The 18,579-nt window shown below is 37.6% G+C and overlaps 1 protein-coding gene across 1 annotated transcript in view; it reads right to left on the bottom strand.

Moving 5' to 3' along the window:
* adck1 (aarF domain containing kinase 1) overlaps nucleotides 1-17,834 on the bottom strand; it is a 64,994-nt gene extending 47,160 nt beyond the window's left edge. Inside the window, exons 1-3 of the mRNA XM_059354055.1 lie at nucleotides 17,769-17,834; nucleotides 14,667-14,806; nucleotides 12,429-12,512 (exon numbers count right to left, since the gene is read on the bottom strand). Of these exons, the coding sequence (XP_059210038.1) occupies nucleotides 12,429-12,512; nucleotides 14,667-14,798 (216 nt within the window). The 5' untranslated portion in view covers nucleotides 14,799-14,806; nucleotides 17,769-17,834. The remainder of the gene's footprint in view (nucleotides 1-12,428; nucleotides 12,513-14,666; nucleotides 14,807-17,768) is intronic.
* Nucleotides 17,835-18,579: the final 745 nt, after the last annotated feature.

Consider the following 18,579-nt stretch of genomic DNA (forward strand, 5'->3'; position numbering starts at 1 on the left):
TGTCTAAGTCTAAGAAGAGCTACTAAATTTGCCTGAGCCAAATGAAATGACTAATTGAAAATTGGCCCAATGACCTTGAAGAAACTTACAATTTGGTAAATAAAATTTGGATTATCAGAAGCTTCAATCCAAAAAATATCCTATACAGCTCTGATAAAAAATGCTCTTGTTTTATTGGGATTGTTTCAAAATGGAGCTTTGCTTCTTGCTACGTTTTGGCCCCAGGGTCGTTTCTATGCAGTGCAGGTCAGTGGACACCATTTCAAAGCCAGGAAGCACAGATGACAAGTGTTTTCTGGGAATCACTCCATCCCTCTCGTTGTGCTCTCTGAAGCAGAGCCATGACGCCAGCAGATTACACACGATTGTTAAATCAATTCCCCAGAGATCCTCACTGTGTATAGGGACAGACAGGTCCAATGGATCAGCCATACTGCTAATAGCATACAACTACATTGTGTTTATGGGTTTTTGCAATATTATTTATTAATCGTGCAATACACCTTTGATCAGCTACATTATTATTATCACAGAATGAGGGGCACACCTATAAGATTAAAACATAATAATATTATTGATGTTGTTGTTACATTTTTGTTGAACCAGCACTTACGTAAGTGTGTTGTAAGACTACAAGCTTTTATATTTTGTAAATCTGGAACCATTTTAAAGTCAAAATAGTGAATAGTATTAAAAATAATAATTAATTAAATCTTAAAGGTGTGCCACCATGGTTAAGTCTCACTTAGGTGAGGGACTTACGAGGCTTATAAGAGAAAAGGTTATAAAAGGAATTATACTGCATCAGACAGCTACCATAATGCAACTTGGTACCTTTCATTATGTCATGGAGGGTAGAAATTAAAAAGATGTTTTTACGACTTCAGAGTCTTAGTGGAAACCTAAAAATAGTTGTGTGACTAAAGTAGTTGTGTGAGTTATAAAATATTGTACATTGAAAATTTAGAGTGAGCATTAAATGAATTGACTGACCTGAAGCATTTCCATATTATTGAAGGTAATAATTCAACATACTGGGAATTGTGCATTTGATGAGAATATCGACATAACTCATGTCTTATGTGTTACAGAGCTACAACCAGGACAAAGTTCAGTGACTCCAGCCTCACTAAAGACTATATGTTCAGTAGAGGTGGAGGAAAATCTATACAGCATAGTATCACGATTTTTGGCGTATCGATATTATATCGATTCATGGCTACCAATGCTATGTCCTATTCTATATCTTATTGGATCTAATCCCAACATTTTAGTTTCATTTCAGCAGAAAAGAATAATATTAGCAGCTTCTACGGCTGCCAAGAAAACCATGATAAAGAACTGGTTTGAACCTGTCACGAATTTCAAGAGAACCTGGCTTTTATTGTTTTTTGATGTCTGTCTTCTTGAGAGGTCAACAGCCAGGATTAATAATGCTAGACCTGAAACCATAATCAATTGGTCTAAAGCTATCACTGTGGTCCAAGGGTTACTTTGAATTTAATTAACGTTTCATATGATTCTCTTTTTATCCTGGAATCTGTGTATATTACCAGTCTCTCTATATTTCTGTTTGGGCTAAATTTATGTTGTTGTGTGTGTTTTTGTTTTTTTTTGGTCGTCTGTCTGTTTTCGCCGTGTGGCTTTGTTCTGGTGTATCGTTGTTTTCATTTTTTGTTGTTGTGGTTATCCTTTATATTATTTTTTGTATGTTATTTGTGTGTACATTGTCTAATTTGTAAATATGTTCCTGAGTCTTTGTTGTCTAGAATTGTGTTTTAGTGTTTTGTTTTCATATTGTGGCTCCTAATAAGTAATCCACTGTTCTTTTCTTTGTTTCTTCGTTAATAAAAATAATTAATTAAAAAATTAAAAAATTAAAAAATTCATGGCTACCAAGTATCGATATTTAGTGGTCTGACGGGCCGTCAGTATTATTGCGTGTTTTTTTCCAGAGGCCGTAGCGGGCTCATTATTATTAATATACTGGAGATACTGATATCATATGAAACTAGAAGATCAAAGGAACCTATAGGTACATTGCGTCAGGATATCGTGTCGGGAAGTTGTCGAAATAACGCTGCAAAGTTAAGCTTTTTTTATGTTTCATTCAAAAAAAAAACTTCAGAGCAGTGAAGCTTAAAGTTTTTGAAAGTTTGATAAAATGCTGCAGTTGTTGTCGTCCATACATGTTTGATATCAGTTCAGTTCAGTTTGACTGAATACTTTGTTGGTCAGTCTGTGGGTTTGACTCTCATTGTGGAGAAATAAAAAGACTGAAGTGAGATGAATAGACTGAGAATTTTCTCTTATTTAACAAAACAATTCTAGATATAATATAATTTCTTGGACACGAAATGCAGTTAAACCGTTAAATCACAATATATTTGCGATACTCACCATATCGCAAAATGCTTAAAATCGCAATAATATGGTATCATGACTCAAGTATCAGGATAAAATCGTATTGTGGGGCCTCTGCTGATTCACACCTCTAATTTTCACAAGTCTTAAAACAACAGTCAGTAACACAGTGATCTATAGTAATTAACCTTGTTTTATACAAAACCAAGGAAAAGGTGCATGCCTCCATACCTCTGCTGATTTATTATTCACTTATTTTGGGCCATTTTCATGCATTATTTTGATAGTTATAGAGGTAGATTGAACAGGGGAGAGGCATGCAGCAAATGGCCCTCACAAGGAATCGGCCTGAGATTTTTTTTCCTTTTGAGTCTCTGTTTTCTGAATTTAATTGACATTCCAGACACTTAGAAATACACGACAATAGATAGATAATGATGTCTCACTGTGTAGCAAGAGTCAAAGGTGTTAGTGTGTTGTGTGCATCTGGACAGCAGAAAGCAGGGTCCTATACTGGGAGCCCAGCTGGAGTAATTGATTTCTGCTGCCACACCAGGGCTAAATGACTGGAATTAGTGGACTACGACCAAGGCCTATTTATTATTTGGATGCTCATGATTAGCTCGTTACTCAGCTCACTGAGGCTCATCCAGCCGCCTGTCACAGGGGAGAGGGGGCACTGTGTGTGCATATTAAACCTTGTGCAGACAATAGGCCTTGTGTACAAGTATTATAGCAGTGAAGCTTTATGAGTTAGTAAAGCCAGAGTGTCATCTCTAAATACACTGAGGCTCAGCTAGGGCCTCTCTGATGCTTTGAATTTTAAAAATGCCATTTATTTTAACAGAGCTCAACAGCAATACAAGATATAAGCTGTTTGTTATCTCTTGCAGCCTGGCATAGAAATAACCTTGTTGTGTGCTTCTGTGATGGTGCTGTTTTCTCTCACTGTGATATGAGGGGAATACTTAATATGAGACCAAATGTCAAATGTGGGGTGGGGGTGGGGGGGTGTAGGGGCCAGAGAGAGGGGTAGTGGCAGTGGTTTTCACTGGGAGCTACGATTAATTTCATGGTTTGCATTTTATTGTCACGCATCAGAAATTGTGCCGAGTGTCACATGAACACTCGGCCACGTGCCGTTGGATACACAAGATCAGCAGAGCTACCTCACACCTAAACACACCGCACATACTATAGATACATCCACATACATATAAACACACACACACACACATACATATATGTATATACATGTGTGTATGTATATATACATGTATATATATATATATACATGTGTATATATATATATATATATATACACACATGTATATATATATATATATATATATACATACACATATATATATATATATATATATATATATGTGTGTGTGTGTGTGTGTGTGTGTGTGTGTGTATGTATGTATATATATATCGTGGCAGGCCGACATTTTTTCTTTTCTCATTTATTAATATGACGGCGGACAGACCAGAAGCGGGAAAATAAAAGTCCCGTCAAAATAAAAGTAGCGTGCTAACTTATTATCAAGCACAATAAAGAAAAAAAATAACTTATCATCATGCACTAGTATAGGCTACTGTTCTCTTTCTACACCCAGGCATGGTTCACATTTATTTTAGTCAGTCAGTTTAGTCATACATAATTATTATTGATTATTAATTATAATCATAACTAATGCCATGGAAGCTATCGCTATGAAAGAGTTTCATTCCATATATTCAAGAATTCATTCAATATATTCAAAGATTAATTTCCTGAACGGCATGCCATAGTGTGTATGTGTATATATATATATATATATATATATATAAAATATGGGTTTATTTAACATTAAAACAGCAAGAGCTGACTTCCAAAATGATTTGGCAACCCCCAGAAAATATCTCGCGACCCCAATTGGGGTCCCGACCCCAAGGTTGAGAATAGCTGTTATAGAGGACTGGGGCTCCTCGCTATTGCTTTGTAAAACAATACTTTCAGCTTTTTTCAGAGATATTTTCTGTTGAGATTCTAGCCATTGAACATTTCTCAGTTTCCAGCTGTGCCATGCTGGATATTTAATCTATAAATTAATTTCATTCGTTTTGCCACAGAGAGAACAAAAGTGACAGAGAAATTAAGTGTTCATGTTGCTGCTGGTGACCAGCTTGTCATTGATAATCTAACTACAGCAGGCAGCCTGGAGGCAAATGTTAAACATTCCCCTCCTCTCCGTGTCCCTGAAGGATTTTCCCACCTCAGACATCAGACTTGTTTGGCTGATGAGCTGCTGCCGTGAGCGTGACACAGTCAGCAGGCGCCCCGCCCCAGTATTTACATCATGTGTCCTTCAGAAGAGCTCAAGGAGTTGCGGTGGACACTTATCTGAGCTGGGAACCCGCCCTGTTTACTGTGGGAAGACAACAGTGCTGTTGAATAATAGGGATGTGGTCAGCACTGACATCTGCTGGTGGAAAGGTGAAGTGCAGGCCTTTCTAATTTTATAATCTGTAGAATATTGGTTACTACAGGTGCAAAGTAAGTCTTTTTTTATTTTGATTTAGCTAAACTTTACATTTAACTCACAAACTAGTGGAATTTATGGCACTATGTTTATTTGACAGTTTCTTGCCTGGTACTCGCTGGACTTTTATGAACCTGGTCTCACAGAAATCCATGAAATAGCCACGGATTTCGCTTAACTCAAAATCTGTGGAATACCCACGGAATCACTCAAATTTCCGTGAAACTGACACGGATTTCGCTACAATGCAAGTTAATGACATGATAATGTCATGACAATCATGACAATGATATCCCGTGGCTATTGGTTTGTTCCAAGTCACGTGACTTTCAAGGTCCCAGCGGTCAGAACAAAAAACATGGCGGACTAGTTTCTACATAAAAATGAATTTTGATCACATTTCTAGTGAGAAATATATGTTTTATTTTCTAAATCTTCACTCAGTGAATGTACATAATCACTTTGTATGTTGGAATAGCCTCGGGATATGACTGTCTATTAACTTGCATTGTAGCGAAATCCGTGTCAGTTTCACGGAGATTTGAGCGATTCCATGGCTATTCCACGGATTTTGAGTTAAGCGAAATCCGTGGCTATTTCACAGATTTCTGTGAGACCATGTTGTTATATGTCGCTTGTTATCCTTCTCCCAGAAAACTGCAGGTCTGCTGCAACTCTCAACTCTTTTAAATCAAGACTGAAGACTTTTGTGTTTGCCACTGCCTTTCAGTAACACTGAACTGTAACTTCTATTCCTTTAATATTTTATATATATATATTTTAAAAACCTATTTTATCAGCTCGCTTTCAATTTTATAATTTTATATTTTAATGTATTTATATATATATATATATATATATATTTGTTCCTAAATATTTTATCTGTTCATTTTCAGTCTTAAAATTTTATAGTTGCATGTCATTTTATATACAGCTCTGGAAAAATTAGACCACTGCAAAATGATCAGTTTTGTTGGTTTTACTATCTATAGGTATGCGTTTGAGTAAAATGAACATTTTTGTTTCATTCTTTAAAATGCTTACAACATTTCTCTCAAATTTCAAATTAAAATATTGCCATTTAGAGCATTTATTGGCAGAAAATGATAACTGGTCAAAATAAAAAAAGATGTAGTAGATGTAGTGCAGTGTTTTCAGACCCAGAATAATGCAAAGAAAACATGTTCATATTCAGTTTTAAACAACACAACACTAATATTTTAACTTAAGAAGAGTTTAGAAATCATTATTGGTGGGATCATCTCAATCTTTAATCACAGCAGTGGTTTTTTATAATCTTCCTCATAAAATAAGATTTGTTCAGCTGATCTGTGTCTAGTTAAGTAGACTGAGGACGGTTGTGTTGGAATCGAACACTGAATGGACTGGCTGCCATAGATGTAGAGATGCTGATTTAAGAAACATTTGTGAGAGTGGTCTCTTAATTTTTTCCAGAGCTGTAATTCTCTTTCTAATGCTTTTATTGTTTTGTGTAAAGCACTTTGAATTTACATATAAATGCAAAAGCATTTCGGTCCATCCATTTCAATACAAAATGAAAAAAAACTTCTCACTCGATTTATTACACTATTGTCTCTATCGCTCGTAAAAAATCTTCAAGACAATTTGATGTTAATTATGTAAATAAGGGCCCCATTTGGAAGATGATAGAAGATACAGAATTGTATGATTTGGGGCGTGGCTACCTTTGATTGACAGGTCACTAACAAGGCGAGCCGTCATCAGAGAGAAGCAGAACCATGCGTATCCATGGCAACGTGTCAATAAAGTTATATAAAAAGGACGTTTACCGGTTTGGCCTCATAACTTTGACCCTTTCACACTGTATTTTCACTTAATGACAGTTTATTTGAACAATTTGTTCATTAAAAATATCTTGTTCAGCGTTTGGTTGGACTAACAGACACTCCAAGGAGTCGCTGTTCATTTTTCTTAGACAAGTAACGTACATTTTGTTTTATGCTAGCCAAAACTAACAAACCATTTAATGCTAACATGAATTAGCAGCAGCTTCTCTCAGTCAGGTTGAGGTGTAGAGAGGCTGTAGTCAGTGATCAGATCCCTCTCACTCCTCCACAGTCCAAATATGGTCTGCTCCCCGTATAGGAAACAAGATGGCGACGAGTATAACGATGAACTCGATGCTTCAAACAGGCCACAAACCAACGGGTGATGTCACGGTGACTACGTCCATTATTTTTACAGTCTACGGTCTATATGCAGTCTATGGTCTCTACCCATCAGCTGGATAGTCAAGACGTGTCAACCTGACCCAACCACTTAACCCAGCAACTGGGTTAATTAAAAACTACCAAACTTCCTGCAGATAACCCAACAGAATGACCCAACAGGCTCAACCCAGCGTTAGGGCAGATATAATAACAGCATTTTTAGCGTCTAGCAAGTTGAACCGAATAAAGGGGTCACAGAGTGTACATCAGCACCAGCAACTGACTTTAAAAGGACTAATATTCAAAGCCTTTGTGATGAAGACCTTGTGTCCGTAACCTCTGATCTCTAACCAGATGTTTGTTGTCAGCAGGGGAACAGTCGACTGCCACATAATAAGCTCTTGTTTATGCATGTCATCCTCCTCCTCGTCCTGTTAGTGTATCACCATGTGTCTGTCTCTCAGCGGTGCAACCGAGCTGCCATTTAGCTTCTCCTGAAGAGCTTTACTCAAAAGCCACATCAAAGGCTGGCCTGAGTGAACCGAGGGGCCATTCACAGCCAATTAGAGCGTCTAACAATACAGCAGAGGGGCCACTCTCAAGTCTGTCAGATGAGTGGCAGAACATGCTTTGCAATGAGAGAAGAGGTGGTCCGTTTTTGTTCTCTGCATCTAACCAAGCTCTGCTGTAATTTCTCTCAGCCTAAGGAACATGCAATTGTAAAGACTAGTAAGTAATATTAGCTGGTTTGTTATGGCTTGTGTTGTTGTACTTGTTTTATGTTTGGCTGTGCTATAAAAGTTGTTGACCGCTTTTTGATCATAAGTAACATAATCCTAACAAATGCATGTGTGTCGTGCACACACATCCTCCTTGCTCAACAGCTCTCAGATTAAACAGCGACAAGCTGGTCTTCACAAAGCATGACGACAAACATCACCTGGCTGGTGGTCAGAGTGAAAAAACAAATAGATAGTAGCCCAAATAGATAGTAAAAAGCAAAGAAACGAGGCTATTATGACACTGCTGATTCACCATGTATTACTATTGACTATATAATCAGCCTTGGGCAATTCTGCTATGAGGCTAATAGTCAGTAATGCATGAATCAGCAATGTTAGCAGAGTAGATCTAGGCAGATATCTCAACTGGACCAAAATGTGACTTAGGCAATTCAGCTATGAGGCTAACGTGATCAAACAACCCTGCAATAAATCATAATTTGAAGAAGATTCTAATTTAGGCATTGCAAAACCAGTATTTGTCACTTTCATAACTCAACTTAACTGAGTAGTAAGTTACTCAGTTAAGTTGTTAAGCCTGGATTAGCTGCTACAGAGCACACCTAACTCATCATCACAGCATCCATCATAGGTAACGAAGTGGTCTCTTCAATGATCTTTTCTTTAGATTGGAAAATACATTAAAACATCAACAATACATTAGGACATTTTAGCAGCAAAAAAACACTAAACAAGTGTGGTGTCACCTTGCTGTTGCTTCACCTCCATGACTTCATTATAATTAGTATTAAAACAGTAACATGCATTGATTCTTATTATTCTAATCAGCATGTGTAGCCAGGCCTGACAAGCAGGGCCCAAGGGGCTGCACCTAGTGTGTGTGTGTGTGTGTGTGTGTGTGTGTGTGTGTGGGCCAGCCATACTGAACCATGCTCTTCAAGGTTCACTACAGTTTTCTTGCTGCAGGGAAGTCGTTTGTGCAATTTTAATCAGAGCAGGTGGTCGCTGACCTTTCCAAAAGCTTCTCCTGAGTGAACCTGACTGAGCTTTGACCTTTAGACAAACGCCAGCACAAATCACTCAGTGCACATAGGCAGACATTCAGGCCCCGTTTACACGAGGACGCTCGCGGGTAAAAACGACAAAATATTTTATCGGAAGTGCCTTTCGTTTAGACGGTGACGGCGTTTTGGGGGCTTAAAGACGCAAAAATCTGAAACCACCTTCCAAAGTGGAAAAGTTAAATCCGCTCCTCCGTAGCATGTCGTCTACACTGACAAGACACAAAACTCTGATCTGATCTGCTCACGTCACGTATGTGTTTACGTCACATACATGCTCCAGGACAGGAAATAAACAAACGTGGGATTATTTCCATGCGTCGGACCTTCAAGCTGCTCTGGCAGCTCTAATAAACTTACAGGAGTCTTTCCACCAAATGTACAGGATATGTACAGATAGTATTAGTGAACAGAGAAGGATCTGGAATTACCTCCATCACATTTTGGATGCAGCAATTCCTGGGAGATCTAGTGATGGTGGAGAACTTTGTGGAAGGAGTAGCTGATGAAAATGTGTGGCGTGAAAACTTCTGCATGCCCAAAGATGCTCTTATCGCTTTAAGTGATGCCGCCTGGCTGCATACAATCGAATTTCACACACTTTTGCGTCACCGTATGCAGCAGATTTCCTCCCGAAAATGCTCGTCTAAACGAGGAATAAAAAGTGAAGACACGACGCCACTTTTGCGTCTTCTGTTCAGACCGTCCTCGTGTAAACGTAGCCGCACTCTTATTACTTTTATCCTACTGATGAAATTTCCCCTGCAAATATGATCCTGTTTGGTAGATTTGATTTTAAATAATGTTGCAGTTTTATGTTGTCATGTATGCTGCAGGGTTACATGGTGTAGTGGTGAGCACTTTCATGTTACAGCAAGAAGGTTGGAAGTTCGAATCTGGCTTCTGTGTGTACTTTGCATGTTCTCTCTGTGTCAGCGTGGGTTCTCTGCGGGTCCTCTGGCTTCCTCCCACAGTCCAAAAACTTGCAGCGGTAGACTCTAAATTGTCCATAGGAATGAATGAGACGCCCTGTGATATTCTGGAGGCCTGTCCACGGTGTCAGCTGGGATCGGCTAAGCGGTTCAGGATAATGAATTAATGAACGTATGCTACATGATATTTTCTGGGGTGAAAAAACGGCCACTGTACATTACCTGCTCAGCAACAAAGAGCAGACAGACACAGTTGGAGTATTACCAGTAAACATAGGGACATATACAGTCATGGAAAAAAATATTAGACCACCCTTGTTTTCTTCAATTTCTTGCTCATTTTAATGCCTGGTACAACTAAAGGTACATTTGTTTGGATAAATATAATGATAACAACAAAATAGCTCATACGAGTTTAATTTAAGAGCTGATATCTAGACATTTTCCATGGTTTTCTTGATAGTTACCAAAATCATTATCAAGAAAACCATGGAAAATGTCTAGATATCAGCTCTTAAATGTTGTCATCATTATATGTGTTGTTGTTATCATTATATTTGTCCAAATCAATGTACCTTTAGTTGTACCAGGCATTAAAATGAAGAAGAAATTGAAGAAAACAAGGGTGGTCTAATAATTTTTTCCATGACTGTATTTCCTTTAGAGAGAAAAAAATATAGCTATAAAAGAGAGTTATATTGCTAATTTACTGCTAAGGCATACACAACAAGTTTTACTGCTGCTTTTTTTCACACTAAAAAATGCCCACAGGGCAAAACAGCAAAGTTTTTTATTGTGATGCAGCGACAGGAAATCAAACATGTTCATCACTGAGTTAAAAAAAGTTGTTAAACTAGAATTACTACGTAGTGGCCAGCCAAGTTGCATCCATGTCTGTCCTGACTCATACGTAGCCATGACAGTAAACAATGCTTCAAATATGGATGATGTTGACAAAATATTCTTAAATTTCACGAACAGCCAGTACAGAGGATCTATACAATCACCACAGTTCCAAGGGTCCCACAAGAATTAAAGTGTTTTGAGCATTATATTTAACATCATGATGTCATAGTGAAGTTGACCTTTGATCATTTTGAGATAAATGTCAACACTTCATCCTTTCATGTTATTAGACATATGTGTTGAAAAACATATTAATTAGCTTACGATTTCTTTGAACCCCAAAAATCAAATCAGTTTATTCTTGAGTCCAGTATTTTTGCCGTTTTTGTTTTTTTCTCGGAGCCTGTAGCAGGCTCACTTTTAGGAATATACTGGAAATACTGGCGTCATATGAAACTAGAAGATCTAAGAAATCTATAGGAACCATGTGTGTCAGGATATCGTGTCGGGAAGTTGTTCAAATAATGCTGCAAAGTCTTTTTTATGTTTCATTAAAAAAAATAGTTTTTGAAAGTTTTTGAGAGTTTGATAGTCTTTGTTGGTAGAGTTTGTTGGTCAGTCTGTGGGTTTGACTCTCATTGTGGAGAAATAAAAAGGCTGAAGTGAGATGAAAAGACTGATAATTTTCTCTTATTGGACAAAACAATTCTTGATTGAATTTAATTTTGTAGACACAAAATGCAGTTAAACAGTTAAATCACAGTATGTTGTATCGCTATACTCACCATATCACAAAAAATGCTTAAAATCGCAATATTATCGTATCGGCATAAAATCTTCTCTCTGATTCCCACCTCTACTGGATATACAGATGGATGGACAGACGGATTGATGGAAGGACAGACAACTCAACCACATAATGTTTCCAGTCAAAGCTGTCTCCCACCACTGCTGTTGTGCAGGCATCATAAAAAGTGGTTGCAATGAACAAGATGTAGAAGTTTTATGTGATATACACTACCGGTCAAAAGTTTTAGAACACTCCAATTTTTCCAGTTTTTTATTAAAATTCAAGCAGTTCAAGTCAAATGAACAGCTTGAAAGGGTACAAAGGTAAGTGGTGAACTGCCAGAGGTAAATAAAAAAAGGTAAGGTTAACCAAAACTGAAAAATAATGTACATTTCATAATTATACAAGTAGGACTTTTTCAGGGAACAAGAAATGGGTTAACAACTTAACTCTATGGAGTCTTGGGCTATTTTGTCCATTTTTTAATTCTTTTCATGTCTTTGTAAGTCATTTTGTGTCTTTTTTTAGTCTTTTTTTGTCATTTTGTGTCTTTTTTTGTCATTTTGTGTCTTTTTTTAGTCATTTTGTGTCTTTTTGTGTCTTTTTTTTGTCATTTTGTGTCTTTTTTTAGTCCTTTAGTCCAAAATAAAATGTGATTTTGAATCTTTTTTTTACTTTCAAAACACTATCATGCTCAATAAAGAATTTTAAATGTTGCAAATGTGCATTCATTTCAGAGTACACTGAGACATTAAACTGCATAATTTTCAATTAAATTCTGGAAAAGTTGGTGTGTTCTAAAACTTTTGACCAGTAGTGTATTATAAAAGAGAAGAATGAAACAGTCAGTAAGCTGTTAGAACGGGGGTTTGTACGTGCATTTTCTTTGAAGAAGAAGGTCAAATGATCGCATAGCTCACAGTTTAAGTCGCAGCAAATATCCCCCTCTCGTACGGCAAAAAGTCTACCTACCTTGGACTTGAGTGCCGAGTACTCCTCTGTGCCACATTTCACACGTTTGAAAGCAGTCAAGTAGTCTAAACTGATGACCGCCGTCTGCACACAAACAGAGCAGTGACATGTTAAAATAACACTGTTCAAGCCAAACATGAGCAAAAGCTAATTTAAAGTCCCACATTTTAAAGTATGAAAAACACTATGGGACAGATACAACAAATCTTTCCTGCCACATGCCATCACACTGTACAATAACAAATAATAGCCTGGTTCATTTCATACTGTCTATGCACTTTATGTGTTTTTTTATGCACACTGTTCATTGCACCTTATTTGTTTCAGAGCACCAACATTTTTATACTGTATATTCATATTTATTCTGCACTGGAATTCTATTCTACTCCTTAATACATACTCCTTCTTTAGACACTTTATTTTTTATTGTATTTTATTGTATTTTTATATTTTATTGCTTGAAGTATGCCTAGGTTGTTCTTTTTATTTAATTGTGTTGTCATTGTCTCTGTGTGTAATGCTGCTGCTACACTGTAATTTCCCAGCTTGGGATAAATAAAGTATATCTATCTATCTATCTATCTATCTATCTATCTATCTATCTATCTATCTATCTACTATTTTAGTCAACCCTAGTTACAAATTACAGAAATCCACCAAGTGCAATGCTTGTTAGACAAGAGTGTTTGAATGGAGGCAGGATGAAATTTGACAGAGGAAGTCGTCAGTGTGTGCTTAGTTTATATGTACATGCTCTTATTGAGGTTATAATAGTTTGTGATTTTTCATTAGTTTTAGTTTAAATTTCGTTGTGAATTTTTGTTTTCAAATTCAGTTAGTTTTAATTAGTTTTCAGAGTGAGTTTGCTATTTTTTTAAATGCTTAGTTTTAGTTTAGTTTTTATTTATTTTAATTTTATTGTAATGGCCTTATCCATCTTAGCCCTAATAAGGTTATTAACTCTTGCAGCTCCGGGTGTTTTGAATGCAGGTTCGAGTGAAGTGCTAAACTTTTAGAAGGCGACCGACTCACATCGTCGTGTAGACGTCCCAGTCTCAACAAACAGATTCACCAATGTGTTCCTGCATTTTTACTAACCAGCAGCTATTTGTTCGGAGCTAAATAAATAGATTTCATATCAACCGAAAAGGATTGTGTGTGACAAAAAGTTGACAAAGACGAAAAAACGAAGGACATTTTCACAATAATTTTGTTAGTTTTGTAAACACACAATACAGTTTCAGCTAGTTATAGTTTAGATTTTTATTTCAATTAAAGTTTCCATTCTAGTTTTTGTTATTTCATTAGTTTTCGTTAACTATAATAGCCTTGTCTCTTATATGCTCTATTTCAGGGGTGTCAAACTCAAATACACAATGGGCCAAAATGTAAAACTTGAATAAAATCGCGGGCCAACATTGAACGAATAAACCTTTTAATATATACCAAACATGTTTTGCTTTAACATTAAATATGGAACCAGCAACGCTTATAAACATACAATATATAACTAAATAGTGCAGACATGCAAAATCAAATTTCAAATAAAAAACACATCAATGTCATTAATTTATTAAATAAAAATCCTATGCCTCTTTTCTATTTGCATCCTTCTGATTTATATATTAAAATAAACTTTTTCAACAGGTTAATAAATTTAAAAGTAAAATAACAATAATAAATCAATCAAGTAGCAAGAAAAAGTGCATAAAGAAAAGGTAAAACCTATTGCTTTTTGGGAAGGGGTAGCTGGGAGACAGCTCTAGCTTGAGGTTGCTATGACGACTGTCTTTGAGGAGCGCGTTTCTGGGTCCTGTCCTGATTGACGCGCCAAAACAACAGCAGGGCATTGTGGGATTTGTAGTATTAGCTGTAAATGTGCCGTATAATACCGGCGGGTCAACTTTTATAGTACAATAATAAGATAATAATTTGGTATTGTCTCGCGGGCCAAATAAAATTACACTGCGGGCCAAATTTGGCCCGCGGGCCAGAGTTTGACACCCCTGCTCTATTTAAATGCTAAGTGGATCAATCAGTGTACGAATAATAACTTTTTCCAATAAGACAGGTTTTGAACTGATGTCCTGAAGTTAACCTGGTCCAGAACAGGTTAGTGGTGTGATCCAGCCTGGTTAAAGCTGAGCCTGTTTCATGATGAAGTTAAGACCAAAGATAGCTTAACACATTAATCTTGCTTTGCGATACCGCCCCTTCGTCGCAAAAACAGGTACTCACGGTGGCTGCGGCTCGTCCGAAACGGATGACGCTGAGGTCATTGAGGTCCAGCTGTCTGTTGTAGAGGTAGAACCCAGAAGAGGCAAATACTGCTGTGGCCAGAGAGGAGACTCTGAGGAGGTGGCCTGCCATCCGAGGCACTGCAGGAGGAAGAATAAACATCAGGAATAAGATCTCACAGACCAGTTCACTCAGGACAAAGTGACATTATGGAAAATGTATTATGCAGAAAACAAGACATTAACATCAAGACAAACAAGACATAGACATCAAGACAAAACAAACATTAAAAATCGTCAAAAATGATATTTAAGCATTCAAAACCTTTATTTTAGCTAAAAGTCTCATATTTGGAAAAACTTCATTGATTGAAGCAATGAGACTTACCAACATTAACAGTTATTTTTGTACAACAATGACATTTCTCATTTTTTTTTATTTTGAAAGTGCAGTACAGTGAGAATGATCTTTATATTTAGCTTTTATTGCACAATTAAACTATTATACAATGTACACATTCTGGGTTCCTTTTGTGTACAATGAGATATTGTTTGAACAAAAAATAGGTAAGAATTGTTCCGTCGCTCATCGTTATAAATTGATCATTTTATTATTAATTTGACACAGGGGCCACAGCAGGGGCCAAGGGCTTCTTCACAGGGGCAGTGGCCCCTGGAGGCCCCTGTGTAGAACCGCCACTGTATACACATTGAAAGTTTGTTCATCTTCTTGTGTTGCAAGTATATAAATCATCTCATAGAAAGCAATAGATTTCAAGTGTTCATTAAATGTATTTATTGTGGGACATTTTGGGGTTATATTTGAGTGAATATTTTTTGGTAATGTGGATGTGATGTATGTAACAGAATGTCTGTCAGTGGAGGAGCAGCTGATAAACATCAATATATTTGAATGACATGAGCAGTTGTGTCTTGAGGGCAGGAATGTTTGGCCTTCTGCCCTACTCTGTTGTATTGCTTCATGGTTTTGTGGCTGTCCTTTAGTGTTTTCCTTCTGTTGTTGTTCATGTGAGCACCTCATGCTATTTACTGCCAAGTCATGCTCAGCCAAGACAACTGTATGAAAACAACCATGCTGCATGTAGTAAAAGTTATTGATTCATCACACCGGGGCTGTATTTCTTACACAACTACAATTTTGAAGAAAATGCTCTCGCAGAATTCACCCCTCTGGGTCACTACTTGGTCGAAGCACCTTTTGCATCAAGTCTTTTTGGGCAGCTCTGCACGTAAACTTTTGTCGAGGTATACATTTTTTTTTCTGCTTGCAAACTCTGTCGTTTTGCACGTCTGTGCAATCCGACATAGGCTTTCAAGCTCAATGTCACAAACTGCATGCATCTGTGCGTGCTCACTTATGGATTTCTGACCAGTTTTTGACGTGGTCGTGTCCAATCAATCAGTGGAATTGCAGTGAAGCAAACCCGGAGGTGCCTTAAGCCTGCATTCTGTCAAAAATTCCAGCAGGGGTCGCTAACGGTGGTTGCAGAAGAACTCCGATCCCATCTATCTCAATAAATGAGGTAGATAGGATCAAAATAAAGGAGACGACATCTCATTTGATTTATTACTTCGGAACTAGGGCTGAACCATTAATCGCATATGCAATTTAATATCAATATTGCAATATCGCAATATGATAGAACGCAATTCTCTTATCGCAAAGGCCACGATTATACTCCAGTCATGTGACATGCAAGCCAGAGCAGAGCAGTGGGACAGTAGATGGCGGTAAAAATTACAACAACAGCTTAAAAGAAGAGGAAGAAGCAGCAACAACATGCCGTGACAATGGCCTCTGGCTCGGCAGAACTTCCTGAGGAAACTTTAGTGTCAAAGAGGAGCAGTACGTCGGTTGTCTGGAACTATTCTGGTTTTAGAAATGAAGATGTTGCACAGACTCGGGTATTGTGTAGAACATGCCTTGCTACAATGGCCACAACCCGAGGGAAGACTACTAATCTGTTTCAGCATTTTTTTAAAAACCACAAAGCCAACAATAAGACAAGACAAGGTTTTGGGGCTACATGGTGGTTAGCACTCTTGCCTCACAGCAAGAGGGTCACTGGTTCGACTCCGGCCTGCGGCTCTTCTGAGTGGAGTTTGCATGTTCTCTCTGTGTCAGTGTGGGTTCTCTCCAGGTTCTCCAGCTTCCTCCCACAGTCCAAAAACATGCACTCGGGTTTAATTGGTAACTCTTAATTGCCCGTAGGAGTGAATGAGAGCGTGATTGTCTGTCTCTATGTCTGGAGACCTGTCCAGGGTGTACTCTGCCTCTCGCCCAATGTCAGCTGGGATCGACTTTTTGCTCCATACTGATTTGGAGTGGAAAAATTGCTGGAGTAAAAAAAAAAAAAAGTGATCTGTTAAAAAGATCAAGGCTTATTGTGTCATTAATTGTTGGTGAGATTTACATTTACATTTACATTTAGTCATTTAGCAGACGCTTTTATTCAAAGCGACTTACAGGAAGAGTAAAAAAAGCAAACAATCAAGGTATAGTGCAATAAGAGCTATTAGTGCTAGTGACAATTCTTTGAGGAGTAGACTTATAATGAGATAATGCCAGAGAAAACATGGTGCCCAATGGCTGCTCTGCTGTATGCTTTAGGCAAAACAATCAATTTAAGATTGCATTGTTGTTGTGTTTGTATTAGCCATGAGGTTGAGGAAGGCTGCAGGTTGAACTGAGCGGAGCATCAATTCAATCTGCAGTTTGAATGATGTGCAGACTCCGCCTACAATGGTGCGGACCCAATGATCACTGCGTCCAGCCTTTATTATTATTATCATTATTAAACCATGGCTGCATCTGTGCAGACACAAACAGCCCTTAAAGCCGCCTGACAGCTGATCTGACCCAGCTCATTAGAAACAGACGTCGCTACACGTCAGAGGACAGGACGTCTCGTGTGTCTTTAAACTTTTCCTCTGTCCTCACCTCCTCCTCTCCATTCATCCCCACTGAGAGGGGAAAAAGACGCGAGGAGAAGACGCAATGAGGGAAACGTGGATGCAATAAACAGACATATCCCCACGGAGTCAGCTGTCATTAGAGGACTGTGTCATAAGAGTACATTACCTTGCCGGTGTATCACGCGCACCGTCCGTTTGACGTTGTTCTTCTTCTACTCCCTCGTCCTTTCCTTCTTCTGCTTCCTCGTCGTCTTGCAATTTTGCTTTTATTGCCGGACTACAAACCAGCGTTGAAGGTGCATGCCGCCACCTGCTGTATCGGAGTGTGTAACATCATGATAAAAATATTAATTTTACCCTCCTGTTATGTTCGTTTCTCAGGAACTGCAACAATGTTATTGGGTCAGTTTGACCCGGGGAATGTTTAATTATCCAAAAGTGTCAGAAACGAAAAAGTCCCAATAAAAATTGTTTATATTTCATTAATAACTCCATTACTGGCCATTTAAATGGTGTTCTTCACCTCTCACAGACCGTGGTTCATTGAGGATAAATCACTCTTATTTCGTTATAAAAAAAATGCATGTTAAAAAATGTTTTTATGAAAATTGGAAAGACCTACATATAAAATACAATAGTGATTTTTTTTTGTCTTTACGAAAATATACTTTTAACTATTTTTTTCAGATTTTTAAACTTTGAAATAGGTCAATTTGGCCCGCAACCTATCAGGATGTTTGGTCAAAACCACTGGTCAAAAGTTTTAGAACACACCAACTTTCCCAGAGTTTAATTGAAAATGATGCAGTTTAATGTCTCAGAGTACTCTGAAATTAATGCCCCTTTCAACATTTATTTGCAACTTCATTGAGCATGATAGTGTTTTGAAAGTAAAAAAAAGATTCAAAATCACATTTTATGTTGGACTAAAGGACAAAAAAAAGACACAAAATGACCAAAAAAAGACACAAAATGAC

Source organism: Centropristis striata, chromosome 16 (assembly GCF_030273125.1).
Source record: "Centropristis striata isolate RG_2023a ecotype Rhode Island chromosome 16, C.striata_1.0, whole genome shotgun sequence".
In the NCBI taxonomy this organism is placed as follows: Eukaryota; Metazoa; Chordata; class Actinopteri; order Perciformes; family Serranidae; genus Centropristis; species Centropristis striata.